Source organism: Gossypium hirsutum, chromosome A09 (genome assembly GCF_007990345.1).
Source record: "Gossypium hirsutum isolate 1008001.06 chromosome A09, Gossypium_hirsutum_v2.1, whole genome shotgun sequence".
Classification (NCBI taxonomy): Eukaryota; Viridiplantae; Streptophyta; class Magnoliopsida; order Malvales; family Malvaceae; genus Gossypium; species Gossypium hirsutum.
Genome location: NC_053432.1, coordinates 68,795,011 through 68,821,423, shown reverse-complemented (window position 1 = coordinate 68,821,423; position 26,413 = coordinate 68,795,011). Strand labels below are relative to the sequence as shown.

The following is a 26,413-nucleotide window of genomic DNA, read 5'->3' as shown; positions in this document are numbered from 1 at the left end:
TGACTAACAGGATTAAAACTCAAATAGCATAACTAAAAACTAACAGAGGCAATAGAAAAGAAAATAAACAAAATATAGATGAAGAGGAGAAGAAGGAAGATACTCATGTCAGCAAATCTAAATTCAATTGATGTAGTCGAAAATATATAAATAAAAATAACAACTTCTTATTATGTTTTCTTATAATTAATGCAATTAGATTCACAACTTTAAAAATAAAGGAAAATTTTGAATTAAATCTATCATTATTTCAAAAAATATATATTATATCTTATAAAAATGTATAAATATATATATCGTGATCCTTTTAGGTATTTCTTTCAATGATATTCATGTAATGGGTAAAAATTATTTTTCAAAATTTCGTATAAATTAAGATTATTTTATACATATAAAGTATGGAAAAAATGTACCCAAAGAAAATAAAGTATGGAAAATTGGTTCATGCAGGAAACCATTTTCGGCCTATAGGTTTTCTACAAATATGCCTTAAATCAGATTATAGCCCAAAAATGAAACAACAAAATTTTAATAGGGAAAAGATAAAGCTAGAAAAAAAAATACGTACTTCTTGTGTTCTGATTTCTGATTTTTATTTAAATGCTGCAGTGAGGTTTTTTTTTTTCATTAATTAATTTTTAATGTATTGATCACTAACAGGAAATCATGCATTTTACATCAACTCATTTTCCTAAGAAAGGCGTAAAGTAATGCTTTTAACCAAATTTTGAAATAATTATATCTACAAATTTGAAACAGCACAGGGAATGGATAAAGGTGATTACTGATGCAGTTGTGGGAGTTGGCTCTTTGTTGTTGCAGTGGGGGGAGTGGTCGAGGACAATAAGGGATATTGATTTTGGGGGTTCTCCTGTAAGCTAGGGGTTTGGCCGGTGCTAGAAGTTGAGTTATAGTGGGGGGCTTTTGAGGGAGTTAAACTCGCATAAGAAAAGGGAGTTAAGAAGATTGTCCTAGAGACGAATTTTATAGAGGCAATTAACTTGTTGAGTTGTCAGACTCGAGATCAAAACTTATTAAGGTAAAAGTGGGGGAGTTTCGTGTCATATATGTATCAAGACAGAAGAACATAGTAGTAAATGATATGACCAAATTTGTCATGAGAATGAATGTGAAATGAAAAGTCTTTGACGAATCTTACTAGGAGATGCATGATATTGTAGTGGTTAAAACTCCTAATCTAATAACAAAATAAGATAAACAATTAAGAATGGTTTTAGTGAAATTTAAAATTCAATCATTAAACTTAGGCTATTCATAAAATTTAAAATGCTTTTGAGATGCTATATATGGGAAATGAGACGAAAATATACAACCTTTTTAGTGGTAAAATGAGGGAAATAAAATAACAAAAAGTTACCATTTGAAATCAACATCATCTAATTTATTACCTTACCATTTCAACGAAAGGCACTTGGAACAACCAAAAAGTTATAAACTTACCATATCTCCCAAATTATGTTTAACCAAATTTTGTAATAAAATAAAACGTAACAAGTTTTCCTTCACACGAAAACCCTTGGAGACACAGACTGTTTGCCGGCGTTTGGAGTTTTTTCACAAACAAAACCCAGGGGGATCATCACCACCCCCCCGTCGCAGCAATGTCCATCGCCACCTGCCTTTCCTCCCCTTCCTTCTCTCCTCTCCATAAGTCTTTCTCCATCCCCAAAATTTCCACCACTTTCCCTCTCCACCTCCCCATTTCCTCCTTCTCCACCACCACCACCACTCTCCGCTACCGCCAACCTTCTCCGTTTTTAACCTTCTCCGCCCTTCCCGGTGGCAATGGTGGCGATATCAACAACTCAGATGGTGGCGGTGGAAACGATGACAATGGAAAAGGCAATGGCGGTGGTGGTGGTGGTGGTGGTGAGGATGCGGGTGATAAGAACAGGAAAGAAGCTATGGTTGTGTTGGCGGAGGCAGGTAGATCAATGGAGAGTTTACCCAAGGACTTGGCGGCTGCGATTCAATCTGGGAGGATTCCTGGGTCTGTTATAGAGAGGTTCTTGGGGCTTGAAAAGTCGGGGTTCATGCGGTGGTTGATGCAGTTTGGTGGGTTTAAAGAGAGGCTTTTGGCTGATGATCTTTTCTTAGCTAAAGTCGCCATGGAATGTGGTGTTGGGATCTTCACCAAGGTTTGTTCCTTCACCCCTCAACTTCCATTACATTTGATGATGCTTTAACTTTTAAAAGACAAGTTGTAAGATATAATTTCATTTTAGTAAATCAGAATATTGGATACCTAAAATCCCCTATCTGAATTCAAAAGATCCACTTCTTGTCATCCTAGTTATGCATAATTCTATTTTTTTTTTCACTCTTTAACTGTCAGTAGCTGTGCTTATGTTCATGTCCTGTTTTGTAGACTGCTGCAGAATATGAACGTCGCAGAGAAAACTTTTTCAAGGAGCTGGAAATAGTTTTTGCAGATGTGGTATGCCTGTTTTTGCCTCATAAACCGATTTCTTTTAAACACTTACCTTTTCACCCCTCTTTTGCTCTGAATAGCAAGGATGACTTGTTTGCTAATTTCAAACTATGTATATGAGGATATTGATTGATTTCATGGCTGAATTTGTATTATGAGTAAGCATTGAGACTTTCCTTTTGCAAAATTTGTATTTTTTTTAACTTTATATATTTTGCCTCTATAATGTATTTTTTCCTTGATCCTGAGAGTTACATTAGCACATAATGCATGGATTGTTATGAAATAAATATCCAACTCTGTTATTTCAATCACTTGAAACTCGTATTTTTTTCTAGGTAATGGCCATAATTGCAGATTTCATGCTTGTTTATCTTCCTGCCCCAACTGTCTCTCTCCGGCCTCCTCTTGCTGTCAACGCTGGAGCCATTTCCAAGTTCTTCTATAGCTGCCCTGATAATGCTTTTCAGGTTTCTTCTTCTTTTTTTTTTTTATTTATGGATATTTTGTTGTTTTATGGTAATGAATTTCTGTTTGCAGGTTGCTCTCCCGGGGACCTCATATTCACTTTTGCAAAGATTAGGTGCCGTAATGGTAAGATCTTTTGTATTTTGTATCTTGTAAACTTTAAAGAATAAGATTTCTGATTATCTGAGCTATGAATGACAAACCACCATTTCATGTTTTATGTGCTTTGCAGCGTAACGGGGCCAAGCTTTTTGCAGTAGGAACAACTTCTTCACTGGTAAGTGTTTGGTCGGAAATTGTTTGCAATCTAATTTTTACAGTTATAATGCTTGTTTTTAGCTCTCGGTATTTGTCCAATCTTATTATCTTTTCTGTTTCTAGAAAGAATATCATTGCTTTTTTGGAAATTGAATTATGAAACCAGATTTGGGTGGCGCTTAATGGAATTTCATTTTGTTGTAGGTTGGGACAGCGGTCACAAATGCTTTGATTAATGCAAGAAAGGCTGTTGATAAGTCTTCCGGAGCAGAAGTTGAAAATGTTCCCATACTATCCACCAGTGTTGCCTATGGTGTATACATGGCAGTTTCTAGCAACCTCAGGTGTGTAAAATTTAGACATTAAGTTCTGTAATTTATTAAAGTTATATAATCTTTCCAATTAAGCCTTAGTTCTGTTGGCCCTGTTGATATTGTAACAACCAAGAGAAAGTGGGTTCAAATGTGCTTAATGGGATTTTCCCTTCAATTTAAAATTCAGAAGTTATAGGTAGAAGTAGGCATTGCAGAAAATATATATATAATTGTTCTTCATGTAATTTATGTAAAAATTATTCAAGATAATAATAACTCAAGCATGATTCAAATACATCAATTAGTTTGATAATTTTTACAATGCTAGCATAACTAATACATTGTAAATTGATATTCTACTCTGTTCAATTTTTTATTTTTTTCTTCTTTTATTAATAATATAATTAATAAATCGATCATAATTGTTCTTTAATGATATATAAATTAATATAAATATAATATATAATGTTGGATTTATAAATTTATTGTTTATAAAATTTATAAAGTTATCTATTATATAAATAATTAATATTTTATATTTAAAATGAAAGTAATATATATATTTTTTGTTTTTTGGGTCAATGGAAAATAATAATTTAATGACTAAGTAATTCAATATAAATTTTAATCTTTTCATTTATTATTACATAAATTCATTCAACAAAAATCTTTTTAATATAATTAGAATTCTTATATTTAAGTGTGATAAATTTTATAAATAATAAAAAATTAAATTGACAAAAATAAGCAATATAATGAATAGAAAAGGACCTATTTAAAAGTTTTTCGAAATTCATGTTTATATATATATTATAAATTAGATGTTAAGACTTCAAAAGTTACATTGTTCACAGAAATGCTTTACAGTTTTACCACTACGATTAGCAACGATACATTCTGATAATATGACATAATACTGAGCTATACAAACGGGAAGGTTGCTCTCTCATCCCCTAATGCCAAATTCTCCCATCCTAAGATTCAATATTGTAGATCTCTAAGTTGGAATTTCAACCAAGGTTACCGGTTGTATCAGCCGAAACGCTCCATTCCAGTAGTGAACCGGAGCAATAACTTTAAGCTTGGCTATTTTGTTGGTAACAACTATATTTGTGCATACTGGTTGATTTCGCCCGTGCCCGTTGGAGTACAGTGTATCGATCGGTACTATCTTTTTAATATTTATGTTGGATTTATTGAATAATGAATTGTTATATTCTTAGTATTGAATGATTTTTCTTTTGTTTAATAAATGGAATAATCTCTTTTTTGCTTCTTTATTTTAGATTCATTTAATGATAGATTGTTTTTGTGAAATTTATTGAAGAATATTTTTATATAAATTAATGATTTATTTAATCTAATTATTTGATATTTGTAAATACTTTTTTATATACATATCAGATTTTTTTAAAAATAGTAATGTAGCTGAAACAGTACCTCAAAATAGACTGATATCAATACGTACCAATGCCAGTAGAGAAACAGTATGTTCATTAGTCCTGTGCTGTCTTGATCTCAACTCCCAATGAACTAGGGTGTCATTTTTGGTAGCAAATGGTGAACGTCTGATTTATTTCATAAAAACCATTGAAATGTAAAGTGTAATATTTAAGTTAAGGTTTTGTTGGAGCATTAGCTATTGCTGACAGGTAGCTCGAAGTGGATGCGTTCATTGCTTGTTTTGGTGTCGGTAAACATTACGATAATGTAGCTATTTGTATTGTAGGTAGGAGGAAGGAAAACCTGCTCTTCTGTTAGTTGCCTTTAGAGTATTTGTCTAGCTAAATATCTGGCTACTATATTGACAAAAATTTTAGCTTATGATGCTCTAAATTTTCATTTTTCTTGAAGAGTTCATATGTTTGACATGCATGTCTGCACATTTTCAGGCATAGGTATGAGATATACATGTATGAGATATCCAACACTCACAGTCAAGTCAAAGTAACATAGAATTTAGGTAATAGATGAGAAGTTTTGTTGTTTGAAGTTCTGTTTAATTCCAGATGTGTACCCATGAAACAAGAATGTCTTGAAATACCTATTCCATGATGCGTAAATGCTGGGGACTAATTGTGTTTTGTTCCAATAGGTATCAAGTGCTGGCCGGTGTAATTGAACAGCGTATTTTGGAGCCTTTGCTACACCAGCACAAGCTCATGTTGAGTGCAATATGCTTTGCCGTTCGAACAGGCAACACATTCTTGGGTTCCCTATTGTAAGTTTCAATATCAATCTTCAACTAGGATAGTCAATTTGCTGCTTACAGCTTCTCAAGTTTCACGATTTCACTTCAATAGGTGGGTAGATTACGCTCGTTTGGTCGGCATTCAAAAGGCTCATGAAGAAGAAAACACCGCATTGGAGTGACTAATGTGGGTTAAACTCACCATGAATGCAGCTTCGCTGGTCTCATGGTTGAGGGATGGAAAACCTTAGTTGTAGACGGTAGGTTTCATTGAATACAAATTTCATGGTTAAGCTGACATTTCAATAGTTTGAATTTTCCTTTTGCTTCTTATCCCAATTACAGAATATAAGTTTTAAGGTTTAGAAAAGAGAAACACCCATTTTCAAGTTTCATTACCTTTCAAACCTGACAATTGTAGGGTTGGTATCATTTTTGTGGAGTTTCTCATGTCAAGTTATTTTATGATTATATAACTTTTGGCATTTTAATAATTTATGTTTATATAGATTCGGCATATTTTTGTAGTTGAGCAGTGTTTGTATTTGTATTTCATAGTGCGATTTCAAGTTTTCTTTTTCATTGTATTATATTCATGTCTAGTACAAAGACTTTCTGCAATTCTCCAAGCTAATAGAATAACTATCCTTTTTTTTTTTTCTTCTACGAGTGATAAATACTATTTGAATGTATTTTTATCTTCTTTTTTTACATTAAAATAAAAAAAAAATTAAATGATTTGAATACAAATCATTATAATTTTTAAATTTTCAATTGTTACATAAATATATCGAAAATTATCACAATGATCAATTGTTTCATGCATAAAATAATGAGTCCGTCAGCTACACCTGAAATTTTTAAGTTATAATTCATAAAATATTGATATTAATATATAAAAGTTAAGCTGAATGAAGAAGAAAATGCAGATACAGAGGTTTGCGAAAGAAAACAAAGGGCAGAATGTTTATCTTAGCAAGCATTCAATTAAATCGCAGATCTAATATTGTAAATCATATAAGAGAAAGAAATAGCATTAACTTTTCTTACTAATTAAAAAAAAAAAGTGGGAGAAATAGAGGCGACTCACACTAAGGGCTTCTCCGATGGCTGGCGCCTGCCGTCCAAAAAGAAGGGCGAGAACAAGAGGCAGAGGGAGAAGTAGAACTTCGAAGATATTATGATTTTTGTTGGAGATTTAACAATATTGTTATTCCCATATCCTTCTTTTATTTTATTTTTCTTATCCTCAAAAAAAAAAATCTTTTTCAACATTTCTTTCCTTAATATTTAATATATTTATATGTTATTCTAAAATCATATAATTCAAATTCAGACAACTCGAGTGCCACCCAATATTGTAAAAACTAAAAACTAACCGGAGGTGGAACGGATTAAACTTCGAATTTCTGTTAAACCACTTTTAAAAAATAAAACAAAAAAGACATAATGAAAATTCCAAAAAAATTTGTTAATAATAATAAATTGATTTTTGTTTTTTATTTTTATTTTTAAATAATTCTAGTTATTTTCATTTGAGATAAACTAATATTTTATCTTTAAAATTTGACAATTTTTTAATTTAATCCTTAAATTTAGATTTAATAAGGTGCGATGATATATCATCACCTAAAATTTTTTAAAATATATAATTAAAAAATTGAAAAAAATTATATACATATTTTTAAAATATTAATTTGAGGAGGATAAATCATTTCGGTTTATATGTCAGCAATTGAGACATATGATTGATGGTTGAAGAAATGGAATTGGTGGGATGATAAGGCATTCGAAAATGAGTGGAAAAGAGTGAGATTTTAGACCAATTAAAACCTGAACCGATGCAACTGATGTTTGAAACCATTGCTTCTTTCTACTTCGATCCTGAATTTAGGGGCAAAACGTAAAGAAAGGGAGTGAGTTCTCCTTTTGAAACGCTCTTCATTAAATCATATGGAGATGAAAGCATACGAGAGATGATAGGTTCCATCACCAATCTCTCCCTCATTTTGGACCATATCTACTGCCACCCATCCTTCCCTCAACATGCAACCGACCAACACAAAATACACCAGTTTTCCTTGTTTTTATTACCATTCCACAAATAGACAAAACTAATGAACTAATCTTTTCTTTTCTTTTTTTTTAATCGAAAACAGTGAAACACCTTCCTTCCTTTTTCTTTTCTTTTTCCTTTTGCACTTTCTCTTTTCCATTCGGTTCATTTTGGCTCTTTCTTACTCAATTTTAATCTAAACGAAGTCAACATTTTCATCCATTGCAATTACGGTTAATCCTGATTATAAACCAACCTCCTGAAACCCACATTTCATAGATTTGCACTTGCATGCAGCAGAAATTTCCGGTTTCTGTTGAGTTCATTCATTTCCTTTGATTCTGCAAATGAAACACAGGTTTAGGAGCCGTTCTTTCGTTGCTTTAGGCAAATTGCTAGCTATTTTAGGTCCACTTCTTTTGATTTTCTACACATTCTTGTATAACCCTCCCTGTAATGAGCCTTCTTCAGATATGTTGTCACCAATGGTGGTGAAACTCTCCAACTCAACTGAAACTGTGAATTACCCCACAAACATTAGCCACATTAAGTTCGTTTTGGTCGGCTGCACTAAAACATGGCTGACCAGGAGACCCTACACTGAAGCCTGGTGGAGACCAAACCAAACCAGGGGAAACATCTTCATGGACTCACCTCCCCCTAAAGAATTCCTCCCTTGGCCTAAAACTTCTCCACGCTGAATACAGATGCCACTAAGTTACCGATATACCCGAAGCTGGCCAACCCGATCGAGGCTCGGATTTTCCGATCCGTATTGGACTCATTTAGTCTAGGGGATAACCAAGGTGTGAGATGGTTCGTAATGGCGGATGATGACACGGTGTTTTTCATCGACAATTTGGTACAAGTGTTGGCCAAGTATGACCACACAAAGCAATATTATGTTGGCATGCATTCGGAGTCAGTGATTTCCAACTTCCTATTCGCCTTTGATATGGCGTACGTGTTGAACATGGACTGTAAAGCAACAAAGGAGCAACTTGGTGCATTTTGGTTTCATAATGATAGCTATAATTGAAACAACATAATGATAGCTAATATGCTTTCATCTTTTTAATTATTAATTGGCAAGTTGCCAAATTTAGTGGAAATTGTTAGGTAAACATTCCACTTTTGTAACTCTATATTTTGAAATGAAATAAAAAATGGTATGATCATTCGGTTTCAATCAAACATATTTTTTTTCCTTTTGCTTGTTAACCGAGAGCTTATGCTCTTGATGCTTTGTGTTTTTCTGCTTGCTGTTTGAAGAGCTTATGCTCTTAGTGTTTCATTGTTTGGTTGTTGCTGCCATTTTATCCAACAAATGGTATCAGAGCATCCTATCTTTGAGGACCTTTGTGGTTTTGTTTTAGTTTTCAAAACAAAGTCAGTTTTGCTTCTGGAAAATCAGTTTCAGCAACATAAGCTTTGCACCTCCTCCACCACCAATTTTTGCTGGAGAAAACTACCACATTTGGATAGTTAAAATGAAAACTTACCTCCAAGCACTTGATCTGTGGAGTGCAGTTGAAAATGATGTCGAGCCACTACCATTGAGAGCAAATCCAACCATTGCTCAGATCAAGCAACATGGTGAGGAGCGAGCCAAGAAGCATAAAGCCATGGCCTGCCTACAGAATGGAGTGTCTGATGTAATTTTTACTCGCATCATGGCCTGTGACTCACCCAAACAAGCTTGGGACAAGCTGAAAGAGGAGTTCATGGGATCAGACAAGACAAGGCAGCAACAAGTAATTAATCTTAGAAGGGAGTTTGAAAATTTGAAGATGAAGGGGTCAGAAACTATCAAGCAATATTCTGATAGGATTATGGCTACTGTCAATAATATTAGACTCCTTGGAGAAGATTTCAGTGACAGCAGGGTTGTTGAGAAGGTTATTACCACATTACCTGAAAGGTTTGAGTCAAAAATCTCCTCATTGGAGGACTCGAGAGATCTCACAATCATTTCTTTGTCTGAGTTGGTTAACTCACTTTATGCACTTGAGCAGAGAAGAGCAAGTAGGCAGGAGGAAAGTCCTGAAGGTGCTTTTCAAGCAAAGGTCAGAGAAGGCTCCAGCTCAAGTCAGAAAGCTAAGAAGCCTTGGTTTGAAAAGAGGGAAAGATCAAAGAAAGATGTCGGTAGAAGGAGGTTTCCACCATGCGTTCACTGCAAGAAGACTAACCATTTGGAGAAGTATTGCTGGAACAAACCAGACATCCAATGCAAGAGCTGCAAGCAATATGGTCATCATGAAAAGATTTGTAGAAATCAAGAAAAGTCACAAACTCTGCCAGTACAAGCCAAGACTGCTGAAGATCTTTAAGCTCAGGAGGAGCATGTCTTCACTGCCTCATGTTCTACAACCACAAGCAAATCCAAATGCAGTTGGCTTGTGGATAGTGGCTGCTCACATCACATGGCATCAAATAAGAGCCTGTTCAAGGATCTTGACAGGAGTTTTGCTTCAAAGGTCAGAATAGGCAATGGGAATCTGATTGAAGCTAAAGGCAGAGGTGATGTTGTGATCAACACTAGTTCAGGTAACAAGGTTATTTCATATGTGCTTTATGTACCTAAAATAGATCAAAATCTACTTAGTGTAGGTCAGCTAGTTAAGAAAGGCTACTCTCTAGTTTTCAAGAATGATTCTTGTGTTATTAATGATATTCTTGGTAGAGAAGTTGTTTCAGCACCCATGGCAGATAGGTGTTTTATGTTGGATGTGAGCCAACTTGAGAGAAGAGCCTATACAAGTTCAGTTGACAATGCTGATCTGTGGCATAAAAGATTTGGCCATGTCAATTTTAGGTCACTCAATTTGCTGCACAAGATGAGTTTGACAGAGGACATGATTAAGGTTGATACAAATGAGTCTGTTTGTGAAGTATGTCAGCTTGGTAAACAGGCCAGGTTGCCTTTTCCAGTAAACCAAGCATGGAGGGCTCGAGAAAGACTTGAATTGGTGCACTCAGATGTCTGTGGACCAATGAAGACTCCTTCACTGAATGGCAGTAAGTATTTTATACTGTTTATTGATGATCTGACCAGATTTTGCTGGGTTTATTTCATGAAACAAAAGTCAGAAGTGTTTGAAGTTTTTGGAAAGTTCAAGGCATTGGCAGAAAATCAAAAAGGCTGCAGGATTAAGGCCTTGAGGAAAGACAATGGTTCTGAATACTTGTCTGAAAGATTTCAGAAGATATGTGAGCAGGCTGGGATTCATCATCAATTGACCACAGTGTATACTCCTCAGCAAAATGGAGTATGTGAAAGGAAGAACAGAACAGTGATGAACATGACCAGGTGTTTGTTGTTTCAAAGCAAGCTTCCAAACATTTTTTGGGCTGAAGGTGTCAACACCTCAGTGTACCTGCTCAATAGGCTGCCAACACATGCTTTAAATGATAAAACTCCTTTTGAAGCATGGTATGATCTTAAACCAACAGTTTCCCATTTAAAAGTGTTTGGTTGCATGTGTTTTGTACTTGTCCGTGCAGAAAGAAGAACCAAGCTTGAGAAGAGATCAGTTCCTGGTATATTTGTTGGCTACAGTAGCTGCAAGAAGGGCTACAGAGTATTTGATCCTTCAACCAAGAAGATTTTGGTAAGTAGGGATGTCAAATTCGATGAAGGAAGGTTTTGGAGTCTAGATGGCTCTAACACAAGTCGGTTTGAAGAAGAGCAGATTGACAACAATTTGGAATTGGCAGAAAATGAAGTCAGTAATGCCAATGTAGATGATACTCCTGTGAGAGGGACCAGGTCTATTGCTGATATCTACCAAAGATGCAATGTGGCCATTGTTGAGCCTTCAAGCTATGAAGAAGCTGCAAGAAGCAAGAGCTGGAAGAAGGCTATGGAGGCTGAAATCGACATGATCCATAAGAATGACACTTGGGATCTGGTAGACAGATCTGATCAGAAGAAGGTCATAGGTGTCAAATGGGTTTTCAGGACCAAATTCAATGTTGATGGCTCTTTGAACAAGCACAAGGCAAGGCTTGTGGTGAAAGGGTACAATCAACAGTTTGGCATTGATTTTAAGGAGACATTTGCTCCAGTAGCAAGGCTGGACACCATAAAGCTCCTGTTTGCTTTGGCTGCACAGAAACAGTGGAAGGTCCATCAGCTTGATGTCAAGTCAGCTTTCCTGAATGGCTTCCTTAAAGAGGAGATTTATGTTGAACAGCCTGATAGATTTAAAGCCCAAGGAAAGGAGGACAAGGTTTACAAGCTGAAGAAGGCACTCTATGGACTAAAACAAGCTCCTCGAGCCTGGTATGACAGGATAGATGCTTACCTGTCTAAGCTCAATTTCGAGAAAAGTTTGAGTGAGCCAACTTTGTTTATAAAGAAGTCCAAAGATGAGACTTTGCTGATTGTCTCAATATATGTAGATGATCTATTAGTGACTGGAAGCAGGGTCGATTTGATTCAGGAGTTCAAGAAGAATATGCAAGACATGTTTGACATGACAGACTTGGGAATCATGACTTACTTCCTTGGTATGGAAGTAGACCAGTCTGATCAAGGCATTTTTATCAGCCAGCATGCATTTGCCTTGAAAATTCTCACTAAGTTTCATATGGAAAACAGCAAACCAGTGAGCACACCATTAGCTGTAGGAGAGAAACTAAGCAGCTTTGGAAATGAAGAAAAGGTAGATGAAAATGAGTATAGAAGCCTGATTGGATGTTTACTTTACTTGACAGCAACCAGACCTGACCTTATGCATTCAGTTAGTCTACTGTCTAGATTCATGCACAGCTGCAATACAACTCATTTGAAAGCAGCAAAGAGAATACTCAGGTATGTCAAAGGTACTTTGAAGTTTGGTGTAATGTTCAAGAAAGGAAGTGAGCTGAAATTAACTGGCTACTCAGATAGTGACTGGGGTGGATCAGTTGATGATATGAGAAGTACTTCAGGCTACTTTTTTACACTTTGTTCGGGAGTTTTCAGTTGGAGTTCAAAGAAGCAACAAACTGTTGCTCAGTCTACTGCTGAAGCCGAATACATAGCAGCAGCTGCAGCAGTGAATCAAGCCATTTGGCTTAGGAAGTTGCTATGTGATTTGAATGAAGAACAGCTCGAGCCTACTGAAATTTTGGTGGATAACCAGTCAGCAGTTGCCATCTCTAAAAATCCTGTTTTTCATGGCAAAACCAAACATTTTAAGCTCAAGTTTTACTTTGTTCGAGAAGTTGTCCAATCCAAAGAAGTGAGTCTAATACATTGCAGCTCACAAGATCAATTGGCTGACATTTTGACAAAGCCTCTTGGCACAATCAAGTTTGAATTTCTAAGGAAATCAATTGGTATTTGTTGCCTACAGTCCAAGGAGGAGTGTTGAACATGGACTGTAAAGCAACAAAGGAGCAACTTGGTGCATTTTGTTTATTTTGTTTATTTTGTTTATTTTTAATATTTGTAATCTTTTGTAATTGAAACAAGTTGGTGTGCAACTTGGTTTCATAATGATAGCTATAATTGAAACAACATAATGATAGCTAATATGCTTTCATCTTTTTAATTATTAATTGGCAAGTTGCCAAATTTAGTGGAAATTGTTAGGTAAACATTCCACTTTTGTAACTCTATATTTTGAAATGAAATAAAAAATGGTATGATCATTCGGTTTCAATCAAACATATTTTTTTTTTCCTTTTGCTTGTTAACCGAGAGCTTATGCTCTTGATGCTTTGTGTTTTTCTGCTTGCTGTTTGAAGAGCTTATGCTCTTAGTGTTTCATTGTTTGGTTGTTGCTGCCATTTTATCTAACAGTACGGTGGTGCTGGATATGCTTTGAGCTATTCACTAGTGGAACAACTAGCGCCATTGATGAATGATTGCCTTGAAAGATACCCATTCATGCATACCAGTGACCATTTAACATCCTCTTGTTTATTTGATTTGGGGGTTGCTCTAACCCTTGAAAGGGGTATTCATCAGGTAATCCCACTTTTACACACTACTCCCTTCGATTATCAATTTGGTTGTGTGTGAGGTGGCGCAGTAAACCTACAATCCCTTTCATTTTTCCTATAATAATATTTCCTTTGTATCAAATTGATCCTGGGTTTAGTCTGCTTGGGACTGGGATCTGGGTGATCTAAGATTGGAAAATTTGTTAATTAAATGATTATCATTCATAAGTACAGATTGATCTTCAACTGTGACATTAAACTGCAGATTGATCTTCTTGGAGATATATCAGGCATGATATCAGCTCATCCACAGGCACCGATTGTTACACTTCACCATTTCGACAATATAGACCCAATCTTCCCTAACAGGAACCGAACCGAAGGAGTAAAGCATCTGATGAAAGCCGCCGAAATCGACCAATCACGGCTGGCGCAGCAAACGATATGCTACGACAAGCCAATGAACTGGTCTGTGTCAGTCTCATGGGGTTACTCAGTTCATATATATGAAAGTATTATTCCTCGGAGTATCCTAAAGAAACCCCTTGAGACATTTAAACCCTGGAAGAATGGTCCGCCTCCACTGTACATGTTCAACACCAGGTTGCTTACCAACGATCCATGTCATACGCCCCATGTATTCTTCATGGAATACATTAGGAAATTGAAAGGAAATTCCGTAGTTCTTACAACCTATAGACGAAAAGCTCGGCGTCGGCTACAACCTTGTTTCGTCCCTGGAAATTATTCGGCGGATAACATCCTCAGAGTTCGAGTTTTCTCGAATGCAACATTGCGGAAGGAGGTATTGGTCTTACCATCCGAGTAACATAAATTAGCTTTACATTTCATTCTGATTTATTATTATTGTTGTTTTTCAGGCTGGGAAAATCGATTGCTGCAATGTGCTGCATATGGCTGCCATGAATGTCATGAACATCAAGTTAAGGAATTGTAGGAAGGGTGAAGTCATTGCATAGTTGGATCGTCTTCGGTTGTCTTGATCTTAAATGGTATATGTATAAATATAGTAGGGATATGTTTACATTAAAAAAATATTTATCTCATAGGCTGCTAGTCAACTTTTTTTAATATCATAAAGTTAATTTGACAACTCCACTAGCTACTATATTTTCATTTCCATAACCAAAAATATGTTATGAGACACCACTAAGTAATATTTTTATTGCACCTCTTTATTACATGTAAACGAAACTAGAAATTTATATGCAAAAATATTTCTTTTATATCAAAAATTGATTTCTCAAGTTAAAAATATTAAAAATTTTGATGGTATACTAAAAATTATAAAAAAAAATACTAAGAATCATGTGGGATTATGAAGGTATTCAAAATTACGAGAGAATAACAAAAAAATATGAAAGAAAATAATTTTCAAAAATTTTAACTGTTTATCAAGTAACCTATTTGCAATTACAAAGAAGGTTAGTGAGGTTCCCCTAGAATTTCCCCAGTTGTTGGGCTTCAAATAAAAAAAGTGATAGAAAGAGAGAGAGTTGATATGACGCTGCCCAAGAATATGTTAGGACTAGGGACCAACCACAATGGCCTAGCCTAGGGACTCACATTTTCATGCAAACAGTTACCAAGGGACTTTCTGCGTTTCTTATAAGATCGAGCCAAATCATTATTCATTTTAATGCAAAAATATTTTGTTCTAATATTTACATTTTTTAATAATTAATTTTAAATAAATACAAAATTTCTTTGTTAAAATACTGGACTGCAGAAGCAAGCGAGTAGTCGTATCTTTAGAAAGTTTAAGAGGGGGCAAGCAATTCCTTAGTTACACACTTTATTTAGGACTAGTTTTTCATTATTGTTATATTGAACAGCTTTTTAAAAGTGTTTCTAGTAAAAAAAATATATTGTAAAAATGTATTTGTTAGTTTTTAAATTTTGTTTATTATTGAGTTTTTAAAGTGTTTTCCATAAAGTTTTCCCCATAATTCGTCTATAGATTGCAGTTAGGTGTGTTTGAGAATTGATGATTCAATCAGAATTGATGAGAGATTTGCAGCAACTGGAAGTTTTGTGCGGAACCATAATAGGAGGTGGATTATTGGGCTCTCCTGATATTTAAGTAAATGCACAGTGATGGAGGCTGAGCCTTGAGAAATCTTAGAGGGGCTGAATCTTATCTTAGATAGACGTTTTAAAAGAGTCTTAATTCAAAACGAATAATATTGAAGCTATCAATGTTATCAAGAAAGGTCCTAGGAAAACTCTAATTATGCTTTAGTCAGAAGAATTTGGCATATTATGAAAATAATTAAACAGTGGTAGATTCAATATATTCCTCAAGAAGAAAATTTAATTGCTGATAATCTTACTAAGACAGTTTATAATAAGAAATTAGGCTTAAGACTGTTTGACAATTCTCCATGAAGGATTTAGTTTAGTTGCTTTTTCAAACAAAAAAAAAATACTTTTCAAGCAAAACCAACATTTTAAGCTAAAAACATTAGTAAAAAGGCCAAAACTAACTTTTCAAATTTGCTTTTTAAGCCAACTTCTAGCTTTTAGGTTTTCAAAAGTCCATTTTAGTGGTAAATTATAAATTTTTCTTTCATTTATATTAATTATAAAAGATAAATATGATATATATTAATTAAACTTTAAAAATAATTTATATAAGATTTAAAAATTATTTAAAATTTATATTTTATATACCATAATATTAACAATCAGTTATCAATATTTGTTTGATATTAAAAATTATAATTACATAGTCGAAGCTGTTTACTTCTTATTTTTTGTTTTGCTCAGCGGTGGTGCTAGTCTCTAGATTGGTTATTACCCGTCTTTTTCCTTTCCCATCAACCCTTTATTTCTTTCTTCTTCTTATTCACTACACATATTTTCTCTCTTTTCAGTTTGCAGATCTATTTTTTGGGTATCTTTGTTGCCTTCACAAGTTGTGATGGACAAATGATGGTGCATGCCATTCGCTAAAACTCCACCGATCACCAGTAATTTTTTTAAAAAGTGAATAGCTCTTCGTCAACTTTTTAATTTGTTTCTATTTTAAAAGTATTTTAGAATAATAAATAATTTCATGTGTCGATTTGGACCCATGTTGCCTTAAGTTTTATATGTTTTTCTATTTGTTTTTCAATTGTTTAATAAGTCTTCAGTTTTAGAAGTTTTTGTCTGCTCTTTTAGCACGTTTTTTTTAGTCTTGCTGTAAGGGCCCAAATTTGCCCGGGGCTCATAAACCAGAAACCAAAATAAAGATAATAAACAATCCATTTTTACAAAACCAAAATTAAATAACCTTAAACCCATTTACACCCAAACAACAGCCCAATTACAATGACCCAAAGTTGGCCCAAAAATTAAACATTTTCAGCCAAAGTTAGAAACCCTAGCAGCTTCCTATCCAGAGACGCCGTTTGCCCCCGCACGTGAGATGTCAGCGCATCCTCCGCCGTTGACCGAGCCTAGCACCTGCAATCACGCAAACAAGGACAACAAACAGAGACAGAACAACAACAACACGCAAAGCAGAACCAAACAGTAGCAGATATGGACAAAAAAATAACTCTTTGTATTCGGCTATAAAGCCACAAAACAAACGATTGTAAGGGGGGATTTTACAATATTGAAAAAGAGACAAACACAAAAATCCCTCCTAATTTTGAATACAAAAGAAAAATCAATAAAAAAGGTTGCATCTTTTATCCTTTTCGACTTCTTTTCTATCTTTTCTTTTATTTTGCTTTGAAGTTTCGAAAATAAAAAGGGAAATGGGGGTGATTACCTTTTAATTGTGCTTTCGGAACCCTTCTTCTTCGCTGAAATCGAAGCAAAGAGGGGATTTTGGGACTGAATACTGAGACCTTCGGGTTTGGTTTTAAGTGGGTTTAAAAGGAGCCTTCTTTCATCACCAGAAACCGATTATGATGGTGGAATGGTGTGAGTCAGACGGTCAGTCAAATGGAGAGGAATTAGGAGAGTTTTTTTTTTCTTTTTTTTTATGTTCAAGAATGAATGAACGATTAGTTTTACAGTATGTTTGGTTGGATGGAATTGTTATGCCATTCCTGCCTTATTCCGCGCGCTACAGTGATTCATACGTTTGGTTCACCGTTTAGGTGATTCTGCAGTTTAGCTATTACAGCCATATTCCCTCACCTCCTGTAATAGGTATTCAGTAGTGAGGGCTCTGAATTGCTATTCAACACACACGCCGAATACATTTTCAGATTTTGAGACCAAAATAGCCTGATTTCTTCTCCCCAAAATTCTGCTCCAGATTTCTTCCAACCTTTTTCTCCAAATCAAGCATCCATCCATCTACCCTTCATCTTCATCTCCTCAAAGGTACGTTTTCTTTTTTTTTTTTTACTTCAACCCGACAGCTTCTCTCACCCAGCCTCTCTTGCTTGCTTTGCCTCCGGCCACTTTCATTCCTCCTCTCTTTCATGTCAGTCAACTGAAGTCACCAGTTCCTCCGTTCTTCTCGATAGCCTCTATCTTGTTTATGATTTCAGTTTAGGGGTTTGCTCTGTTCTGTTCTTTTTTTTTTTTGCTTTTCTTCTCTATGATTCTTGTTTATAGCAGAGAAATAACTGTTTGTCTTATTGTTACTGCTAGTGGATGTTCATTAATTTATTGATTTCGGTTCCTCCTTAATGCTTTATAGTTCATATTTAGTTCATCTGTGCCTTTTTTATGGTTCTATGTTTTGTTGACCTAGTTTAGGATATGGATTAAATTTGGGATATCTTCATATTTGGTGGTCTTTGTTGATGCTATTCTGCACTGAACCAATCTATCTCTATGTTGCTTGATTTGCTTTGTCTAAACCCTATACCAGTGGTTGCAGGTTGATAGGCCACTTGGCTTAATTACTTACTGCTTGTTGTTCCTCCTGATTACTATATTTGCTTGTAATTTCTGGTTCTTGCTTTTGTAGCCTCATTGCATTCTATTATTTCTACTAAGCACAATAACTCAGACTTGACTTACTCTCTTGCTATAGTAATCTGGAAATAGATGGAAACATATCTATGAAATGTTGTTCTGTATTTTTCTTCACAAGCACATTAATAGAAAACTGTATAATTTATCCGGATGAAGTATATATTAATAGAAAACTGTATAATTTACCCGGGTAAAGTATGTATTAATAGAAAACTGTATAATTTACCCGGGTAAAGTATGTATTAACAGAAAACTGTATAATTTATCCGGATAAAGTATGTATTAATAGAAAACTGTATAATTTACCCGGGTAAAGTATGTATTAACAGAAAATTGTATAATTTACCCTGATAAAGTATGTATTAACAGATATACTTAAGATCTAGTTGGCACTTAAAATCTAGTTGGACTACCACGTAGGATTATCATTAGGGAGATAATAATAACATAAATGACTAAAACGTAACATTTCAAATATAAGTGACTAAAATGTAACCCGAGGCAAACAAAAGTGACTATTTTGTAGTTTACCCATAAATAAAACATTGCAATATATGTAAAATTTATTAATGTATATATATAATAAACTCAAATAAACAATGAAAAGATAATAAATTCTTAGATATATATATTTGTTTAATTTAAAACAGCTTTTATAAAATATTTTCAGGAAATCTACCAAATAACGGAAAATATTTTACATAAATTCATCCAAACACCAGAAAAGTAAATCATTTCTAGAAAAGTAAATCATTTTCCATAAATTATTTTCCGGAAAATATTTTACTAGCAAACAAACGGAGCCTAAATATGTATTGAAGTTTAAAAATAATAAAGCAGATTATATATTTTTTATAGTGTTATATATTTTGATTTTTTAATTCATATAATAATAGTTATATAATGAATGTTATTAAATTATATTTTTTATTAAATTATATTTAATAATAATTATGTTAAAATATGGTTAAACTATTTATTATTTTTATTAAATTATTTTCAATAATAATCTTATTAAAATTTAATAACAATAACAATATTCATCTCCCTTAACAAAAATTCTACTAAGGGTATTCTGGTCATTTTAGTTTTTTTCCTTATACTATTACAACATCATTCCATTCAACCAAACACAAGAATACTATTACAGTTCTATTCCATTCCATTCAACCAAACAGTTGAATTACTTATTACAGTTCTATTCCATTACAGATCTATTCCATTACAGCTCTATTCAATTACAGCCCTATTCCATTACAGTGAACCAAACGTGATGTTAAGGTTTTTGTTTTTTAGTTTTGTAATGTTCTAAACGGCACCGTTAGTGCCATGGATTTGGATGCATATGGGGATATTTGCACATATGGGGTTTCCATTTCTGCAAAGCGCTTCAATATAGTCCCTTTTCTTTTTCTCTTCTTGAATTTGCCCCACTATTTTCATTTTATTTTCAATTTGATCCATGGCTTAGTGAATTGAAACGCAACACATTGAGACCAGGGATATTATCCCATTTGGTCCTTGCACATTTAAGCGTGTTTCACTCTTGTCCCTGGCCCCTTTTTACGATTTTTACCTTAAACTTCAGTTCGCTTTCAATCGCGTCCTAAAGCTATTTAATTTATTTCTTTATTTTAGAACTGTTATTGTATGTTATTTTAATATACTGTTTGCCTTAAATTGTTTTTTGTATATTTTATATTTTAACTTGTTTTACATGTTGATTATTTCAAATTGTTTTGGTATTTTATTAAATTTCTCTTTTACACATATTATTTTTAAACTTTTTATATACTATCTTGAATTGACTTATATATATTACCTATTTTAAATTATTTCATATACTTTTGTAAGCTCTCTTTATTTATTTTTAAATGTCTTATTTATTATCCATTTTAAGATTTTCTCTTATTTATATGTATATATTACTTATTTTATGCCTTTATACATATATACATTATTTGTTTTAAATTTTTATATATTTACTGTCATTTTTAAATCTTTCATATACATTATTTGTTTTTTAAGTCTTTACATACTGTTATTTTAAAATTCTTTTATGTATATTATTTATCTCTAGATTTTATACCACTTGTTTCAAATCTTTTTACGTTATTCTTTTTAAGTTTTAATTTGTTCATTTTATGTATTATTACATTAATTTATTTTTCGCTTTACCTATTATTATTTTAAATTTCTTGTTCACACATTATTCATTGTAGACATTCTACATGTTGTTTTAAATTGTTATATATATTATTTATTTTTGCTTTATTTTATTTTAAATTATATTATATATTAATTATTTTAAATTGTTTTATATTATCTACTTTAAATTGCTTCGTATATTTTTGTTTCAAATTTTCTTTCATGTATTATTTAGTTAAAATTGTTTTATTGCTCATTTTAAAATTGTTTCACATACTTTGCTTTAAACATTATATCTCTTTTATATTATGCACATTATTTTTAACTCTATATTGTATATTACAATTTCATATATTATGTATGTACTTCTCATATTATTAGTTATATATATATATATATATATATATATATATATTTTACATTATCTTATGTACATATATTTTTCATACTATATTATATATTTATCCTTTTAATATCATATTGTATATATTTTCAATACTATATTACATAGATTTTTTACCATATTATGTATCTCATGTATATATACATTTTAATGTTTTTGTACTATCTTATATATATTTTTTTAATAACTATATGATGTATGTATTTTAAACACTGTATTATGTACGTATCTTTCAACATCATTATATACATACTTTTAATACTATGTTATTTATACATTTTCATATGTATCGTGTACATATTCTAAATACCATTATGTATATAGTTTTTTTTATTGTTACTATTATGTATACGTATATGTAGCATCATTAATATTTTTAATATCATGTTTTCATAATCACATTAACCATTATTATATGTGTATACATATACATTCATTGTTTCCATTTCATGTTTAATTCTAGTATTACGTTTAATATCGCATACATCTTTATCGTTTTTAATATTATTGTCACATTTATTATTTGCTTCAATATATTTCTAGTTCTTTCTTTTATTTATTTTTATTTCATATCAATTTGCTTTGCATTATTTTAAAAATCTTATTCTTGTTTTCTAATTAATTTCAATACATGTGAGGCAACGTATCGGTTTAACACTAAGTCGTTGATTTCATCGCTATGTTAGGTGAACCATATCGGGTCGTGTTGAAAACGGAACGCCCTTCTAACAAATCAAAATTTAAAAATTCTCGTCTTTTCAATCGGATCACAATTAAATGTTACATTGAACTCGTATTTTTGAAAATCAAGACAACACGTGTTTAATGATATGCCAATTTTGGGCATTGTGGGGCTGCTAATACCTTCCCCGCATGTAATCGACTCTCGAACCCTATTTTTCTCTGATTTTAACGTAGACCTAAGCCCGGCCTTCTTTTGTATTCAAAAATATTTCAAAAAAGAGGATTTATTAGGTGCCCGATCACACCTAAGAAAAAGGATCGATGGCGACTCCCTTTTTAAAATCAAATCTCGGTCTTTAAACTTTCAATCAAACATCCCAATTAGTGACCGAGCTAAAATTTTTACGTCGCTACACTTGCTTATGCATGTAATCTTAGTTTTACAAGTGATTTTAGGGATGATTTTGTTGTCGTCCTCTCTAGTTTGGTGAATGCTTAATTTTTTTGTCGATTTCTGCTCGTCGCTTTGGACCATCCGAGGCTGATTTCCTTATCGTATTAAGTGTTTGCAATCACTCCAGATATGTCATGCTTGAGTTGTGACAAAGTTAGTTATCAACGTGTCATAATATTCTATTGATGCTGAGGCTAAAGCTTTTGTTATGTTGATAGAGCTTGTCCTTCACCATTTACGACGAGTATTTGCTTCTTCTTTTTTTAATTGTATAGTTCCATTGATTGAATTAATTAATGAAATTACATTTCAAAAAAAATCAATTATCAAAAATTATTTTATTATATTTGTACTATAATTTAAATTGAATATTTGTTAATACCAAAATAAAATAACTTTGCATTGTGCTACGTGAAAATGATGATACTTTACATTTGATTCAATTATAATTAATTATACCTTAAGTTCATATATTTCATATATCATAATATTAATAAATTTAAGTTTATATATTTAACGTATTACGTAAATCATAATAATAACAAATTTAAATATATATTTTGTACTTTAGAATATTATGTCTAAAATAGACATTCAATTTTTTTAAAAACATTTTTTAACGGCAATGATAAAGACTACGAAACCTTTTAAAAGTATTTTTCAACCTTAATGGTAAATTAGCCCTTACTATTCTTTATTACTACTAAAAATTGTGGTTGAAAGTTAAAATGTCATTTTTAGATATGATAGTAGATAGTAAAAACTTAGTTTTAAATAATTTTAAATAATAATATATGAGATATAAATTAATTTAATTTTACATAAATAAGGATATTTTAATAATTTTCACTTCCAAATACTAAATTCAAAAAACACGTAGATCTCAACTGATGCATTCAAAGTGGAAAGACATTTTTCCACCATATTTTTTACTACAAAAATCAAATGCTTTTCATCGCAATGCAGAATACACAGCTCAAAACCCAAAACCATCTCAATAAGTATCGATTGATAGAACAAACAAACAAACGTGACATTTCACCCTTTTGCGTCGGAATTTGCCGCTTAAATCCTTGAGCTTGTTGATATGTTGTTCATCCTTGTCTACTCTCCAAATGCCCTTTCTCTCCGTAGATTCTTAGTAGCAACAAATCACTGTCTGCACATGAAATAAACCTACATGATGTAATTATAAAAGGCATAAAGTAAGGTGAAAACTTTTAAAAAATATTTGATTCATAGAATGTTATCTATCTTTTCAATTCACTTATGCTTTAAATTTGTTATGTAAGTTATCTAGTTCTGTCCGAAAAGAAAGAAGAATATCCTTAAAACGTTCTAGAAAATTGAAGTATATATACATACCCCTGTTCCTGTTTGATACTAAATAAATTTAGATTAGATTAAAGAGTTTAAGAAGATATATATATTTTTAATATGCGCATACGGGAGAGGCGTCCTCCACTTTGAATTTAGATTTCAAATTGGCTCCTTCAATTCTCTTCTCTTTCTTTTGCTCGCTTTTGCTTTTAAACTTTTCTTTCTTTCTTTCTTTTTAATTAATTTTGTAATACCCTCATTTGATTACGTTTATTTTCATGACTAGCTAAATTTTTCTATCTAGTTTTACGTGGAGAGCTGTGCAATTCGAGATCATACTTAAAAATTTTCATTTGATATTTGTTGTTTCTCCGATTTCATTTTATATATTTTTATTGACAAGTCAAAAAGTCTTTGTTGATTCAGTGTTGATATTCGTATAGTTGGAAGTACCGAATCGATCGTTTGTTGTATTCAATTTATCGAAGAACACATTGGAGTGTCCAATTAAGTAATTGGTTGAATCCGTCAAGGGAAAAAGCAATAGATCTAAACAACCTGCTCAATTGAGGCCGTTGGTCCGAGTTGGACCCTTCTAGTTCACAAGGCTACCAAAGAACTAAATCGTGGACGCGTGTTTCATGGTTGTTCATTCGGTAAGGGATAGTTGTTGAGACATTCACACAATTAATTTACACACAAAACGTTTGGTGGTTTGAGGCGTTCTCGATCACTATAATTGACTGGTCGTTTAAAGGAGAAGACTTATCATCAAGGATCGGTTCAAATATTCGAGCTCGAAGCTAGAATTTCGTCATATCGATTTATTTTATTTTATTTTATTTCATTTCTATCTATTTTCATTGTTATTTTTTTCAATTATTTTTACCATTTTAACTTTTATCAAATTTGAATCCCCTTTTTTTTTTCTTTTTTCTTTTCTTGCACAGGTTGTCACATGTTGTGAGCACGATAGTTAACTAGCACGCACCTTAGTTAAGTCTAAACAACAATTTTAAATATTTCAATCTCTGAGGGATTGACCCTACTTCTTTTACTACTATTTATTTACTATTTAGGCATAGGAATGTTATTTTTTATGGATTCAACACTATCAAAGTAAAATGTTATATATTTATATGAATATCATAAGCTTTGTAATAACCGATTAGAAATATATATTTTTATTAAAAATTAACTTAGTTAAAAATTATATATTTTTAAAAGTATTACACCTAATTAATTTATAAAATTTTATTGTAAAATATTATTATCTTCATTTTCTAAATAATTCGTATATGAGTACATAAAAAATTAAAATAGAGAAATATCACATTTTTTTATTTTTTTATATTTTAAATTTTTATTTAATTTTTGTATTGTTGTAATACAATTTAGTATATTATCTAAAATATAAAAAAACATAAATTCAAAAAAGAGAATACCAATTTTTTTATCAGATTACTAAATTCACATCTAAATATAAATATAATATAATTTAAAATAATTAATTACGATTTAAATATTCTCACTTTGACGTGATTCATAATTTCTATTAATAATATAATATATTTACAATATATCAAGTTCTTGATAAAAGCAGAAATAAATATAATATTTTTTTATATCAAACAAAACTTGGCATCATAATTTTGTATTGTAGATAATTATGTTAATGTTAGCTTATTTAAGTTTTAATTTGAATATAATATAAAAAATATTAGAATTGTTTTAATTTAAATTTATTTTTATTTTTATTTTTATAATTAAGTAGTTAGACATCTTTAAAAAAGTAGTATCAAATCATATTCGAATAACAATGGTATTGAGAATGAGATAATATAATAGTATGCTTATTTTTTATGTTAATTTTTTATTAATTTTATGTTTGTTTAGTTTTTTTTTTTTAATTATTTCAAGAAACGAAAATTGATGTTAGTGGAAACTGCGACGAAAGGAAAGAAAAAACAAGAGTTTTGATTGGTAAAAGAAGGATTTTGATTGGTCGTTGCCTTTTACATTGTTGTAATTTTATTTAATTTTTAAGCTTCTAATAATGATGTGGAAAAAATGTTAAGGTGGTAAGTCTAGTCAACAATCCGTTAAGGATTTAAGGATTGAGTGACCATTTTGAATAATTTCTCTAATGGAAGTGACTAATTTGGCGAAAAAAATTTAAGGGACTAAAACAAAAATGAAGTTATTTTAAAGTGACAGGATAGTTTGCCCAATATTTTATTAACAATGTTTTCATAATCAATATAATAATTATTATCACTTAATTAAATTTTGGATCCATATTAAATTGTACTTATCATTTTAAATTAATTATTACTAAATTAGTGTCACAATTATATACCAATGAAAACTAATATTTAACGGTGTAAACATATGCATTAACCAAACATTTTCATTTAAAATAACATCTGAAAATTAGTAGGAAAATCATATTTTAGCACTACTTGATAGGTTGTTTCTACCACCAAAATAAGAATGATTTTTATTATTATTTGAGATTTAATTATTACTATTGATATTAAATAGTTTTACTATTATTTAATTTTAATAATATTTACATAATTGAAAAATATTATGTCAAATATTAATATTAAAATAATGATTATTTATAAGTAAAATTTTAACTCATATTCAAATGACAAATTATTTTATCTATTTACTTAACATTTAACAGATTGTTGCTCATTTTTTTATATTCTCTAAATTATTTTTATAATTAATACTAATTCTCATTTAATTAACAAATAAATATTTTTAAAAATT

At 31.7% G+C, this 26,413-nt stretch overlaps 1 protein-coding gene, 1 long non-coding RNA gene and 1 pseudogene across 3 annotated transcripts; 2 read left to right on the top strand and 1 right to left on the bottom strand.

The window, feature by feature from the left end:
* The first annotated feature begins 1,388 nt into the window (after positions 1–1,388).
* Positions 1,389–6,210, top strand: LOC107889326 (protein RETICULATA-RELATED 4, chloroplastic). 2 transcript variants are annotated; one of them, XR_005901145.1, is made up of 9 exons: positions 1,389–2,159; positions 2,390–2,458; positions 2,791–2,922; positions 2,993–3,046; positions 3,153–3,197; positions 3,383–3,522; positions 5,385–5,455; positions 5,588–5,713; positions 5,796–5,877. XR_005901145.1 is itself a non-coding variant. In XM_016813698.2 (8 exons), exons 1-8 carry the CDS (start codon positions 1,623–1,625, stop codon positions 5,863–5,865), a joined length of 1,173 nt encoding a protein of 390 aa, XP_016669187.1. In that variant the 5' UTR covers positions 1,389–1,622; the 3' UTR covers positions 5,866–6,210. The 2 variants fall into 2 exon arrangements, 1 of the variants encoding a protein (XP_016669187.1); XM_016813698.2 differs by lacking the exon at positions 5,385–5,455 and having other exon boundaries at positions 5,796–6,210.
* Positions 6,211–6,360: 150 nt separating this feature from the next.
* Positions 6,361–7,312, bottom strand: LOC107889327 (uncharacterized). Its single transcript, XR_001681720.2, has 2 exons — positions 6,774–7,312; positions 6,361–6,534 (listed from the first exon to the last, which is right to left on the bottom strand). It is a non-coding gene; the product is annotated as an uncharacterized lncRNA (long non-coding RNA).
* Positions 7,313–7,408: 96 nt separating this feature from the next.
* On the top strand, positions 7,409–14,787 carry LOC107890096 (uncharacterized; annotated as a pseudogene).
* The last annotated feature ends 11,626 nt before the right edge of the window (positions 14,788–26,413 follow it).